Source organism: Myotis myotis, unplaced genomic scaffold (genome assembly GCF_014108235.1).
Source record: "Myotis myotis isolate mMyoMyo1 unplaced genomic scaffold, mMyoMyo1.p scaffold_m19_p_15, whole genome shotgun sequence".
NCBI lineage: Eukaryota > Metazoa > Chordata > Mammalia > Chiroptera > Vespertilionidae > Myotis > Myotis myotis.
The window spans coordinates 22131336-22146464 of NW_023416319.1; the positions used below are offsets into that span (position 1 = coordinate 22131336).

Consider the following 15129-nt stretch of genomic DNA (forward strand, 5'->3'; position numbering starts at 1 on the left):
GCCTCTTGGGGAAGCATGAGCAGCAGCAGCACTGGGCTTCTTAGACTCAGTCTAGATTCTGGTCCCCGAGCAAGATCCCAGTCCTGCTTCCAAATAGCAGGTCTTCCTCCTCGCCTCACATAAATAGATATCCTTAAAAAAAGGAAAGAAACCTATAGGAGATCTCACAAATCTGAAGGTGAGAATATCCTTTTCAGGTTACCCACCCTGGAAACAACCCAAATGTTCAGCAACGATAAAATGGATAAAATATGGTGTACTCATACAATGTAATTCTGCACAGCAATGAAAATAATACCCAACAGCTAACTACGTGCAACAACATGGGCAAATCATAAGTAAGACACACAAGAAATAATACTGCATTTATATACATGTAAATTTCTAAATCAGGAAAAAATGTAGAAATGCATAATAGTGGTAAAATTATAAAGAAAAGCAGGACGTATTATCATAAAATTGACAGCAGTGAATTTTTCTCTAGGGGGAGAAATTAGTGATATAATTAAGAAGGGAAATAAGGGGTTTATGGGAGCTGGTAATGTTTCCACTCTGGATGGTAGTTATGCACATATTCACTTGATAATTATTCAAATACACCAGTTTTTAAGAAAATGTTAAATTTTGGAATAGTTTTAGATATGTAGAGAAATTGCAAAGAGAGTATACCTCTGCATCCACTTTACCCTATTATTAACATCTTATATTAAGGATGGAATATTTGACACAATTCGTAAACCAAGACTGATACATTACTATTCACAACAGTCCATACTCTATTTAGATTTCCTTCATTTTTCACCCATGTCCTTTTTCTGTTCCGGGACTCCATCCAGGACACCACATTGTACTTAGTTGTCCTGTTTCTTTAGGCTCCTCTTAGACATGACGGTTTCTCAGCCTTTCCTTGTTTTTGATGATCTTGACAGTTTTGAGAAACACTGCTCAGGTATTTTGTAGAATGTCCCTCAATTAGAATTTGCCTGATATTTTTCTTATAAGTAGACTGGGGTCCGAGATTCTGGGCAGGAAGCCCACAAAGGGAGTGCCATTCTCATCACGTTATATCCAGGGAACAGACTGTCAACATGACTTACCCCCGTTGACGCTGACCTGGGTGAGGGGGTGTTGGTCATGGGCTGTTTTTTATTTTAAAACCTCCTCTCTACACTGTCCTCTTTGGAAGGAAGTCACTAGGCGTAGCCCATGTGTAAGGAGTGAGGAGTTATGTTATGCTCTATCTCCTACAGGGCAGAGTATCTAATAAGTTATTTGGAATTATCCCTTCTCCCCCATTTTTTTATTTATCATTTATAAATATGAACTCGTGCATATTTATTTAACACTTTAGTTTATAATCTAATGCTACTTTATTTTGCTCAAATTGGCTATTGGGAGCTTTTGCAGTCGGCTCTTGTGTACTTTTTTAAAAAACAGCCCATGACCAACACGCCCTCGGCCAGGTCAGCGTCCACGGGGTAAGTCATGTTGACAGTCTGTTTTGTTGTTTTTCTAAGCACATCTCTACTTTCTGGCACAACAACATGTTCCTGGCTCATCTTGTGTGTTTCCAGCCCCCGTCTTAGAATCAGCCACTTCTCCAAGGAGCTTTGCTTTCTTCTCTTGAAGAAAGTTATTAGAAATCGAGATCTGGTTGCTCTGTGCAAAAATACATTCATTCTACTTTATGCACTTAATGTTCCATTTCCACATAAAAAGGTGAAGAAAGAAAGAAAAAAAAGTTCTTTGTAGACACTTAGTTCCATCCTTATGAAATTGCTCTCAGTACAATGGAAAACCAATACTTGTGTCCTCTTACATATGCTATACTGATGCCCAGGCCCCCACATATAGCATGTGATTGGGAACACGCCCTCTAGAATCACTCTATGTCTAATGGTCAGCTCCACTACCTATTTGCTGGTTGACCTAGTCAAATCACTCAACTTCTCTGAGCCTCACTTTACCTATCAGTTACTGGCAAAAAGACAATACCCATTTCACAGATAAATGATGAAGTTCAAGTAAAATAATGCTCGTAAAGCACACATCACAGCATCTGGCTCAGTGAAGTATACCACTATGATTAAGTATAGGAAGACGGAGGTTTCTTCCCTCCCACCTCTCCTTCCCCACTTCCGTTCCTGAGCCTAACCCGGCCCAGCTGTTCCTCTAGAGGGGCTTTCTTTAGACCACATCCAAGCCCTTTAATCTTTTTATTTCCTTTCTTTGGAACCATTTCCACATTCTCCATGTCATCATTTTTGTTTTTGTTTTGTTTTGTTTTTAAAGTACAAAAAGGATTCAATTGGGAAGTGTTAGTACCCATGAAATACAACATATGTTAAGCTGGACTTAAATTTCTGATTTTCATTTAGCAAGAGAAATGGTGTTTCCCATATTTTGTTTAGTTTGAGTTCTGAACTAAATCAAGTATTTTCCAGCCAAAAAAACAAACACACACCAAAAAACCAAAACCCCTTCAAGCATTAATTATGAAGAATAGTGTCTGGAAAGGAAAACTCTAAGCTTTTCTGGAGCCCATTTCTGCTGCTCAGAGATGGTGGGAGCTGGGAGAGGGTATAGACACCCTTTCTCGGAGTCAGTTTCTTCCTTCCTTCCTCCCTTCTTCCTTCCTTCCTTCCTTCCTTCCTTCCTTCCTTCCTTCCTTCCTTCCTTCCTTCCTTCCTTCCTTCCTTCCTCCCTTCCTCCCTCCCTCCCTTCTTCCTTCCTTCCTTCCTTCCTTCCTTCCTTCCTTCCTTCCTTCCTTCCTTCCTTCCTTCCTTCCTTCCTTCCTTCCTTCCTTCCTTTTCAGAACTAAAGAACGAATGCTCAGTGTTAATATTCCATTACAAAGCATTCTTCCAGGGACGAGCGCCCAGATAAAACTGACAATTGTCTGTAAAGAAATAAGTTCCTTTCGAGAAGGAACCTAGCAGCTTTGTCTCTTAGTGGATTTTATGCACTTCTGTACCTGACCCTCTCAGGAGACACGTTTCTGTGGGTTTACAAAAAGGAATAAGGTGGAAGTTAAGGATTTATTTAGGAACCAAATAACATTAACTAAATGTCAAAGATGTGGTTTACCGGTAAAGAAACTACCTTGTCAAACAAGTCATACGTCTTGAGAGGACAACGGAGTGAAAAGAGAAGGAAAGTTTGTATCCCACCCCCGAGGGCTTCTGTAGCAGCCTCCAGTTAGAAACCATACATTGATGGATAAACACTTTTCTAATGTTCCCTGATGAAAATATCCTACTAGGGGACAAGTGCATTTTCTTAATAACCCTTCATGACTTCCTACAAAGTTAATATGATTACCTGAACATACTTCATCAGGTGATAAGCCTAAATTAATTTTGTAAGATCAGAGAAAATGTATACCTTTTCCAAAGGACTAACTATAGCTGCTCTCTAATAACATCCAGACTTTTAAGCTTGCTTCTGGCAAGTTCTTGCTTTTAATTAACCTAGCACTTTCCTCAACAACCAGCAGCTTCTAAATCATATCTGGGTGGTGTGTGGGCTTCGGAGCCCGTTAGCTTGAGGTTACATCCTGGCCCTGCTGGGCGAGGGATCACGAGGAAAACGCAACTGCTGTGAGGATTGAATAATGTAACAGATGTAAAATATTACGACAAAGTTTCCTAAAAGTGGCTCTCAATAAATAACAGCACGTTAAATATTACTAATGTCATTATTGTCGGGACTGTATTTACAATGTCAGTATGAGGCTCCGGACCCGGAATGGATTCCCAAGTCCTGGAAACAGTGCCTGCTGGTCTGCTGTCAGTGACTTTATCAAACACCCCACGCCCGCCTCCTGTGTCCAGCGCTTCATTTCAGAGTCGCGGTCACTTGGGGTAAAGAAACTGCTCCTGGTACCGAGACACAGAGGTTACAATGTGAGCATTTCAACATGGCTTCACAGGTTTTGTAAAAGAAATATTTACATTTTTGAGCCTTTCTCCCTCCTCCTAAGAGTGCTTAGAAGCAGGATCTGGAAAATGGGAAGCGGAAGAGAAATGTTCTTAGGATGTAGACGATAAAACCGTTAGGAAGAGAACAAGAGAATAAGCAGAAGGTTGGAAATAAAAATGTCATGAGAGGTGACAGGATTAGGTAAGAAATTTATCACTTGAAGGAACCCCCAGCAAAAGGAAAAGATGGTGAAGGCGAAGGGAAAGCTCAGAGGCTTGGTCTCGGAGGCTCAACCAAAGGTAACACTCCTGAAGGGATTTTAGAACGGTGGACACGTTTAATTAACACCCTACCCCAAAACAAGTAAAGGTTGTTATAAAAAAAGAGCCATATGAAATGCATTATTTTATCTATTCAGGGATGATATTTCCCTTACAGGATTTAAGGAATGAATTTTTGCCAGATCTCAATATGAAGAAAAGATTTTCCCAAATGTCTGTTTGATTTTTCTTACAAATATTGTGAAACTTGTGATAAATCATGACTCCATCTTCCCTCTGGCCATTAAGAATCTCAGAACAAAATTAAGTCACTATAAAGAATGTAGAGCATACACTTTTGTATTATTTCTCCCTAACTTATTTTCCTTAATATCTTCAATTATTTATATTTATTCTCATAGGCATCTACAAATTTTTTTGTGGAAGGAGGTAGATATATACATAGATACCTACACAGGTTAATAGAGATAGATAGAGGTTAAGACCTTAAATGGCTATGAGACGCTCCTTGGGTAGACATGTGCTTATTTGTAAGTGGTCCCCTAATACTGTATATGCTAACACATATATGATGCTATATATAGAGATATATTTATATATACACACACACACACACACACACACATATATACACACATATACATATATACATACACACACACACATACACACACACACACATATATATGTATAATACTAATGTCAACACACTGTTAGTGAGAAAACTTTCAAGTAATCTCTGAACTGAGATAAACTTAAAAGAAAGCTACCTGTGAGACATTTGAGCTTTAGGGCTGGGACACTGGTGAGGGCACTAACAGTTCACCGCTGAGCACCTGAGTCCTCTGTGGAGGAATGAGCAAGGAAGTGAAGTCTGGAAGGAGGCCCGAAGAAATTTGGAATATAGGTTTACCTCCTTAAAACATGATAGCATTAGGGGTTCAGATACAAAGCATTCATTTCTGTGTTCACCACTGAGTCTAAGTATCCAGTACTCCAATTCCAAATAAATTATTTTCTGAAAACACTGTCACTCTTCCCATCGTAGGCTCACATACATACACAGACAACCGGGAAAGACTCTGCAAAATGAAAGCAATGGCTTATGAACACACACACACACACACACACACACACACACACACACACACGTATAAGGACCCTAAGACAATGGCAAGGTCTGACTCATGAGTACTGTTTACAATAAAACCTTTCGTGGCAAAGATGCCAACATCAGTAGACCTAACAGTTTTAGAGGTGTGAAGGATTCATTCCTCCAGCTGGGCCAGGCTCTGCCATTTGAGATGGGCTTGACCGTGACTAAACGGCCTTGAAGAGAAGCAACGCATGCCCCCTGGTTTCTGGTCTTCCATTTGGTTGTGGGTAAGCACATCTGGCTAGATTGCAATGCCTGCTGAAAAATAGCAATTGGGACAACTAAACAGTTGCAAAGCTGAGGTTGTCATCTCACAGAGCTGTGTTTCTGAAAGTGAGATCCTTGACCACCTGACTTAGAATCACTCAAAGGTTGGGGGAAGCTGCTAAAAATACTATCTAGGTCTCACTCTACCCCTACTAAATCACTATATTTCATTTAAAAGTGTTAATACTCACCACTCCTGTGTTCCACTCAGTGATTATTAAAAACTATTTACATAGCAACTATGAAATAAACAAATGGGACCATGGTTCTAATCCTGAAATTTAATTGGTTGAATTTTTAGAAATAGCAGGGTAACTCTAGTTTCCTTTAGAGCAGTGGTTCTCAACCTGTGGGTCGCGATCCCTTTGGCGGTCGAACGACTCTTTCACAGGGGTCGCCTAAGACCATCCTGCATATCAGATATTTACATTACGATTCATAACAGTAGCAACATTACAGTTATGAAGTAGCAACGAAAATAATTTTATGGTTGGGTCACAACATGAGGAACTGTCTTTAAAGGGCTAGAAGGTTGAGAACCACTGCTTTAGAGGGCTAACCGATGGCAAGAAATTAGATTATAAGCAGTAATTTTAGAACAAAGCAGCCAAATTAAAAAGAAAAATTCTTTGAACACGAGTGACAGGGCTGCTGGGGAGTGTCTGAGAAGCCATAACCTCCCCTTGGGACCTCCAGGCTGGGAGGGGAGGACAGAGCCCCCAGGAGCAAAGGGGGCCATCTGAGGCCAGGATGGAGACAGGAGGCTGAGCCAGGTAGGGGAATCAGGGCTGCAGACAGGACCAGGAAGGAACCGAGGACCAGGCAGTGCCAAGACCAGTGCCCGGAGGTCCCCTCTCATGTGTGCTGCCACCAGTCACTCTTCCCGTCCCTGAGCAGAATGTGCCAAGCATCCCGCTGGCCTGGGCCAGATGGTTCTGTATATAGGGTCCATGTGCAATAGGGAGGAATGTCTTCTATTTTTTGCTGCTCCCTCCCTGTCACTGTCTGGGGCAGGGGGATAAGGTATATTCGAGACATAGCACAGGCACCACAAATAAAAGTTGTGAAATTGCAAAAAAAAAAAAAAAAAAAAAAAAAAAGGAGTGGGCCACCAGCCAAATGTCTCTTCCCTTCCCCCTGGCCAGCCAGTCCCTGATCAAACACCTCCAAACCCAATAGGGGGCAGGGAAGGGTGGCCAACCTCCTGCAGCCCCTCCCCCTGGCCGGCCATCTCCTGATGGGCCCCCATCACCCAGATTGGGCCGCAGCCCCTCCCCTTGGCTAGCCCCACCTCTGATCGCCACCCAACACACACCAATAGGGTGCGGGGCTGGCCAGCCAATCTCCTGTAGCTCCTCTCCCCACCCGGCCCCTACCCCAGATTGGCCCCCGACCCCAATCAGGGGCAGGACCGGCCAACCACCCATAGCCCCTCCCCCAGGCCGCTGGCCCCCAATCGTCACCCCACACCCCATTCGGGGGCGTGGCCATCTGGCCCACCACCCACAGCCCCTCCCCATGGCCAGCCTGCACCCAATCGGCCCCCAACCCCAATCGGGGGTGGGTCCTACCGGACAATCGCCTGTGGCCCTTTCCCCCAGCTGGCCCGCCCTGATTGGGTCCTGATAGGGGTATGGCCAGCCGGCCAACCTCCCACCATCTCCTCCCCCAACAGGCCTAGCCCAGATCAGCCCTGATTGGGGCTGGGCACTGGGCCTCTAGTATAGTAATAAAGATGTTTTAGAAAAAAAAAAAAAAATCCTTGCCCAGCGCGTATGGCTCAGTGGTTTAGCGTTGACCTATGAACTAAGAGGTAACAGTTTGATTCCTAGTCAGGGCACATGCGTGGGTTGCAGGCTCTATCCCCAGTGTGGAGTGTGCAGGAGGCAGCCGATCAATGATTCTCTCTCACCACTGATGTTTCTAACTCTCCTTCTCCCTTCCTCTCTGAAATCAATAAAAACGTATTAAAAACATTCTAATTCAGAATTGGTAATGATGGGAGAGAAAGAAGCATTGCTTACTGATAAAGGTAGATTTTTTTAGGCATCTACCTGAAACCAAACCGAAGTAGGAAGAAGGAGCAATGAGCACCCTCCTTCCCGTTAAATGCAAACTCACTGGCAGCGAGGAGCTTTGTCCTTCAGGGAGTTTTTCCGAGAGCCGCTCCCCTCACTGGGGCTGTCCTCGTCCTCCGCCTCCAGACTGCGGCTGCAGCTCCTGATGATCTGAAAGATGCTGTTGACGGTGGACTCTTTTTCCGAATTCTTCAAACCATTTTGTCCCACACGTTGTAAAAAATTATCTTGTCCACTGTAGTCAGCTACAAACTATGGAAAAATATACCAAGAGATGGTTATTGAGATTTCATACAGTATATCTAAATAACCTACATGACTACAGAAATGAAATCATAATAGTCATAAATAATGGTATTTGTGCCTATTTTATTGGGAAAAAACAAGAACCTCCAGGAAACACATTTTTCCCCTTTCACCACATGAACTATCAAAACTTATTCTTGTTTTCGCTAAGACAACTTTAGTCCCTCTAGGAACTAACACTGCACTTGGGATTGAAAACACAAAAAGCAGTATTATTCCAAGGTTCCCTAGAGAGAAGATTAGCCACTTCACCTCGGAAGGGCAAGGAGAATTGAGAACCATGAAAAAGTATACTATACTACGGAACCAGGTAAAATCACTGAGCAAGGTGGAATTTGCTTTACTTCCCATGTGTCCTAAGGTGACACAGAGGCTTCCTGGGCGTGTTTGCACTCTTGTCCTCTGTGTCTTGATGGGAAGTTTCTCCCACCCCCTGCTACAGTGGGGCCTTGAGATGTGGCGTTCCCTCCTTCTGAAGCACGAGGGAGCTGGTGTGGGTGCGGCTGGGGGACTTGCTTTCAGTGTTCTCCTTCATTTCTTACACTTTCATTCCCCTTAAATAAGCCGAGAGATGGAGCTGGCTGAGTTGTCTGTAACCGTCAGGGGCTGTCAGGTCTCCCTGATACCAGGAGACGCCTTTGTGACCAGGTGACATAGAAGAGGCTGGTGTTTTAGAAGAGTCTTCCCACTGCCACCGAGAGGGAGTGCGTGTGCATGCGTGCGTGCAGGCATGTGTGTGTGTGTGTGTGTAAGATCAGTGGGTACTGCCCCCATGGTGAGAATGACCCTTCCAGGTGTGTCCTACAACTGAATCGAGTTCCAGGACTCCTCAAAATTCTCCATGAAGTTACCCTCCCATTTAGTCTCTCCTTTCATTTCTCCACCTAAAATAGGGAGGTTTCTTACCTTCGTCCAGTTTCCCAGTGTCCCTCCTCTCCAGTGCCCAATGCCCCAAGGCAAAGCTCACATGGTCCTCTCCTCTCTGGGAGTCAGAAACAGGAAGCAATGGGCCTGGGACAAGTGAGGCAGCCATGGCCAGCAGCCTGGAGCCCATCTTCAGATGAGGCACCAGCTTTTCCATCGTCCCCCCTCCCCACCCAAAGAAAGAGAGGAAGGCACTGCTGACTTGCTCACATTCTTACTTCTGCCGATTTGGAAAAGTTAATACTCTCACCTGACTTCCTTTATCCTCTGCATCCAGACATCCCCAACCAATGAGACAGAAGAAAACCCCATCAACCTTAAGAAAAAAATCAGAAAGCAATGCCCATTTCCACTGGTGCCTTCACATTGTCCCACTAAAGCTAACTTAACCAGCCCTGGCTGGGTTGGCTCAGTGGATAGAGCGTTGGCCTGTGGACTGAAGGGTCCCAGGTTCGATTCCAGTCAGGGGCACATGCCCGGGGTTGTGGGCTTGATCCCCGGAAGGGGGTGTGCAGGAGGCAGTGGATCCATGATTCTCTCTCCTCATGGATGTTTTTCTCCCTTTCCCCCTCCCTTCCCTTCTGAAATCAATTAAAAAAAAAAAAAACTAACTTAACTATCCTCAGCCCCAAACAGTGCCGGTTGGTGTTCTGTTCTCCGTGATCTGCACAGCAGTAACAACAGACCCCTGGGGTCACGGAGGCATCCCTCCTCACTGAAGTGAGTGACAGCCAGGGACAGCAGTGAGGCTCCGGATGGCGGATCGCGAGGACTGCGAAAGGCCTCACCTCTAGAGTTTCCTCCTGGGAATTGTATCTGGGGCAGAGCTTCACGAGGCCGGAGGCGCCATCCAGCACTTCACAGAGCTCCTTCAGAAACACCCCGCAGAACGGGACCACCCTGCAGCCCGGGATGTGCAGCGCCCGCGTCACCACCTTCCTGTACTCGCAGGAGGATTCGTGCTGAGCCATGGCATCCTTCAGACTCCTCATGGTCTCCAGGTCAGACTGGTCCATGAACTGCCACATTTTTAAAACTTTTCTTGACCTATTTGCAAGTAAATGACACCTTTTTTTCAGACGGAAGGAGAAATAATAGGGTTTACAGTACATAGCCTAAATTCTATATAGATTCATTCTTTTTCTCTCTGTTTTGATATTTATTTAGGATCCATATCTCTACCTACTCCCCAAATGATGTCTAATATTACTTTTATAAATTGAAACACAAAATGAGACAGGACCGATACAAACGAAAACCCATGTGGAAGGCGTCAGTTTGGAAGGTGGGCACTGAACTTAGGCGGGAGCTTTCCTAGCAGCGATGCCCAGAGGGAAACCTCTGGGGAACAGTGTTCACACCAGTACTGATGGAGGGTTGCCTGCAGGAAACGTGTCATCCACTCCTCTTGATCCTTTCAGTGTGACCCCTGGATTCGACAGTCCCTCAGCGGTGCACGTGAGGCCTGCTTCAGCCTCTTTGCTTTTACTGACTCCAGCTTTGACTCAAGCCACTGGCCCATCCTGAGGGACATGACCTTGAAGTATTATTTGCATAAAAGGATGTTACATGGGACTTTCCTATTTTGAAATTGCTGCTAAGGAGAGGTTCCAGGTTGTTACTGAAACTGCTCTGCACCCCAGTGGTCTCGTACCCACCACCAGCCACGACTGCATCTGGTCGGCTGGGTAGAGAATACTATCAGTGTTATGGGGAAAGGGGACATCACCTGAAGTTTGGGGGCTTCAAGTGGACTCTTTAGAGAGGTGGACCTGGGTCCTGGGAAGTTTGTGGATCACACAGACTGGTGTGTGACTCTTGCCTGGGAAAGTCTGACAAGAGAAGCTGCCATGTGAGGGAGAAGGTTCCAGTGGGTGTGTCATGCGTTTGCAGTCTGAGAGTGTTTCCTGTGAGTCCGGAGTGGACACTGTGCCAGGCAGTTAGCCCTGCACTATCTTAAAAGGTCCGCCTGCCAAATGAGGTGACTCTAGAGGAACGTCTGGGAGGGCAGGGCCTCCGGAGCTGGACCCTGGGGACTGAGGGTGCATTGCCTCTTGCCAGGCAATGGTGCCATGGGAGGTGGAGGATGTTGGGGGCATAACTAGAAAAAAACCCCAAATCACCCCATACAGCTCTCTCTATGGGAACACCGAGGCCAGATTACAGCTGTTCCGGTCCAGTAAGACTCCTCCTTCCTCTACCCTGCTTCCTTCTCTGCTCTCCTGTCCACCTTTCCTGCAGGACCCTGAGGTGGAGGGAGGGAGAGAAAAGATATACCATTCCTTTTCATCCTACTGCAGCTTCCTGAGACTGGTTGGGCTGCAAAATATGGGAAAGGGTAAAGCTTTAAATTAACTGAGAGGCTGCAATTTTTATTTATATCAAACTGGATTGAAATTTCGTTATGTAATATATAAAGTATTTGAAAGAATAAAGAAATATAATGTGACAAACACCCATGTACCAACCTCTTGGTTTAAAAAATAAAACATTAATAATATGGTTGAGTCCTGGCCAACACTGCTAAGTGGTTAGAGCGTCAGCCTGAAATCCAAAGGGTCACAGGTTCGATTCCATATGTGGGTTGCAGGTTCCCCACCCCAGTCAGAGCAAGTGTGGGAGGCAACCAATTGCTGTGGGTCTCTCACATCGATGTCTCTCTCTCTCTCTCTCTCTCTCTCTCTCTCTCTCTCTCTCTCTCTCTCTCTCTCCTCTCCACCTTCCCCCTCCCACTCTCCCTAAAATCAATGCAAAAAATATCCTCCAGTGAGGATTAACAACAACAACAGTACGGTTGAGGCCCCAGTGGATTCCTCCATTGAGGACATGCTCACCCCTCTCCCGCACCAAAGGGGACCACAGCTGTGACTGCAGTGATCTCATTCCCAAACAGGTCTTTTACTTCCACAACATGTGTATATGTCATTAAGCAGTTTGTAGAATTGGCTGTTTTGTAAACTGCATATAAATGGTGTCACACTGTACACTCTTAGACAACCTGCTTTTTTTTTGCAGGGATTCACTCACACTCATGAGCATAGGTGAAGGACAGCTCATTAACCACACCAGTGGCTGGGAAAGTGACAGGCTCGCCCACGGTGTAATCCAAGCCAAGGGAGGGAGGGCCAGCTAGCAGGTTTGAAACACAGTGAGGTCAGGAAAATAAAAGTTTTTCCGATTTCACCCCTTTAAGTCCAGCTAGTCCTACAGCTGGTTTCTTATCGGCTGGTGAAAATCTATTTTTGGGCATGAAAAGGAGGTATAAATAAACGAAGTGAATAAATGAATGAGACATGGTTCTCATTACTTGATCATCCTTTCCGTAACAGAGTAGTCAAACCTCAGCAAAGATCAATGTTTGTTTTTTTTTGTTAGATTGAGAATTGACACTATTTTAAAACTTTTATTTCTTTTTTTTGATTATAAAGGTACTAGAGCAGTGGTTCTCAACCTTCTGGCCCTTTAAATACAGTTCCTCATGTTGTGACCCAACCATAAAATTATTTTCGTTGCTACTTCATAACTGCAATGTTGCTACTGTTATGAATCGTAATGTAAATATCTGATATGCAGGATGGTCTTAGGCGATCCCTGTGAAAGGGTCATTTGACCGCAAAGGGGTCGCGACCCACAGGTTGAGAACTACTGTACTAGAGGATCATTGTAGAAAATCTGGAAAATACCAAAAATACAGGAAATCCACCCAAAGATCTACCATCCACATACAACATTAGGTATCTTTCCTTCTAGTATTTATTCTATTTGTGTCTGCCTGGTATAAATATTCTATAAACTTTGATGTATAAATATTGCGGAGGTTATTACATATAGCTTTGTTCCCACATATTTTTGTGTATTATGTTACTTATTTTCCAATGATATTAAAAAATTGTCATAAACATTAATTTTGGTGGCTAAATAACATTCCAGTGTATGGATGTGTCCTATTAGTTCCTTCATTTTTTTCTTGTTCATTTGGGTTATTTTAAACTGACACCATGACTGAATAAGTATTGTTATATGTAAATCTTTGTATTTCTAATTGTTTCCTTAAAATAGCTGAGAATTTAGTTTGAGGAAGCAAAATGTACAATTAGAAAACCAAAATCATTTAACAATAAGGCTGCTCTCTCTTTCCATCCAATTGCTTAAAGAAAACTTTAGTTATCTTGATGCAGTTCAATTACTTATAATCTAAATATTTTCAAGCCTGAAGGCACGAACACTAGCTCTAGCTCTAACTCTACCATTATTCTATCATAAGAACATCTAGCAACTTATCTCTTGTATCTGACATAAAAGAACAAAGAAATCCCTCAAGATTAGCGGGTACCTGATGGAATGATTTGTATTGATTGCCACTACCGACGGCCTGTTTTGGGTACATGTGGTTACCAGGGCAGTTAATTCAGTGCCATTCAGCTCGTAAGAGGAAGCTGTGCCCAGACAGCCGTATTCCCCACTGCGCATACCTGAGGCCGGCCAAGAACTCCATGACGGTGTTGTAGTTGCCCATGTTCCAGCAGCATTTGGCCACATGCACCAAATATGAGAAGACTTCCCGCTTCTCCTCCATGGAGCCGGCTGTGAGGATCAGCCACGTCACCCAGGAGCTCACCTGGAAAGTGCAGAGAGGGGCACTGACTGAAACTATGTCCTGGAAGCTTGACAAATATATATTTTTTCTCACAAAAAAACTGTTTTTCTAATAATCTTAGTATTAGGTAGTGAAGGATCCAGCCAAGGGACTAAGGTGACACTGTCACTGACTCTCCGTCACGGCTTTGCAATGGGAAAGTCATGTAACCTCTCTGTAGTCTTTATCTTCATTTTAAAAATCAGTAGGCTGGCCCTGGCTGATGTTGCTCAGTGGCTAGAGCACAGTCCTGCATACGGAAGGGTCTCAAGTTGGATTCCCGGTCAAGGTCATGTACCTGGGTTGCAGGTTTTAACCCCAGTCCGGACAGGCGCAGGAGGCAACTGGTTGATGTGTTTCTCTCACATTGATGTCTCTATTTCTTTCTTCCCCTGCTCCACTCTCTCTAAAAATCAATGGAGGAAATATCCTCGGGTGATGATGAACAAAAAAATAAAAATAAAAATAAATAAAAGGAGGCTGAAAGGCAATTCATAAAATCTCTTTTGATCTATACAATCCAATGAAACTATACAAAAATAAGGCCAAAGGATAATGATTTAAATTATTTGACCAATGGACAGCAAGATTAAATGCAATCAGTGCACTTAGCCCATCCATGAAAGATACTTATCAGTAGTAAAATACATAATATCAAGTGAAAAACTACATTTTTTGAGCTATCTTCTACAAATGCATTATCTATTATGCTCCCCAAATGACTAAGCAAAACTGAGAAGAACAAATACTTATATAACACTTACGATGTACCAGGAATTGTGTTAAGCACTTTACATAACTCATTTATCTCTCACAACAATCCTAAGAGTCAGGGACTACTATTATCCTCACTTTATAGAAGAGAAAACTGAGGGACAGAGGCCTAAGGGACTTGCCCAAGGTCCCCAACCAAAAGGTGGCAAATCCTGAATTTGAACTTAGGTGTGTGCCCCAGAGGTGACACTAATTACCTACTTACTAAATGCCTAATGTGTATATGGAAACGCTAATGTTGTCTAGCTCTGGGCTTACATTTATTTTAATATGATTTGACTTTTCTACGCAGATTGGAGTATGATATTTAAGAATAACCGAGTACTAAGACCCCCTTTACGATATGCAGCCTCACAATCCTCTGCTTAGTCTCTGAGATTATTTTTCTGCTACTTATACTTTGGTGCTTGGACACTAGCATTCACTTAAGTTGCTTTCTTCATCTTGGCTACTGTCTGGGCTTATAAGCTCAGTTTTTAACAAACAGAAGCTCTGATCTTAACTCCCCATGGACCATTAGTTGCACTTGGTTCAAAAACAGTGTTGAAACCTGAGCGGGTGGGGGAAGCAGGGGGGAGACACTTGCTTCTCTGGCCTGAGTGAGAGTGAGGCGTCAACAGAGTTGATGGTGACTCATGACAACGGCAGGAAGAAGAGTTCTGTATGCACTCCTGTAAAATGAGAGGAATGTATGCACTGCCATAAAGTGATAGGAATGAATGGCCTTTACTGCTGGCAGCCACAACAGAGGGCAGTCCAACCCCATTTTCCAGGTCAGGAATCTAT

The 15129-nt window shown here is 43.9% G+C and overlaps 1 protein-coding gene across 2 annotated transcripts in view; it reads right to left on the reverse strand.

Annotated features, from left to right (window-relative positions):
* PLCE1 (phospholipase C epsilon 1) overlaps nt 1–15129 on the reverse strand; it is a 288663-nt gene that overhangs the window by 65224 nt on the left and 208310 nt on the right. For both annotated transcript variants that reach the window (XM_036336551.1, XM_036336550.1), the window contains exons 5-7: nt 13406–13551; nt 9722–9980; nt 7747–7955 (exon numbers count right to left, since the gene is read on the reverse strand). In XM_036336551.1, coding sequence (XP_036192444.1) covers nt 7747–7955; nt 9722–9980; nt 13406–13551 — 614 coding nt within the window. The remainder of the gene's footprint in view (nt 1–7746; nt 7956–9721; nt 9981–13405; nt 13552–15129) is intronic.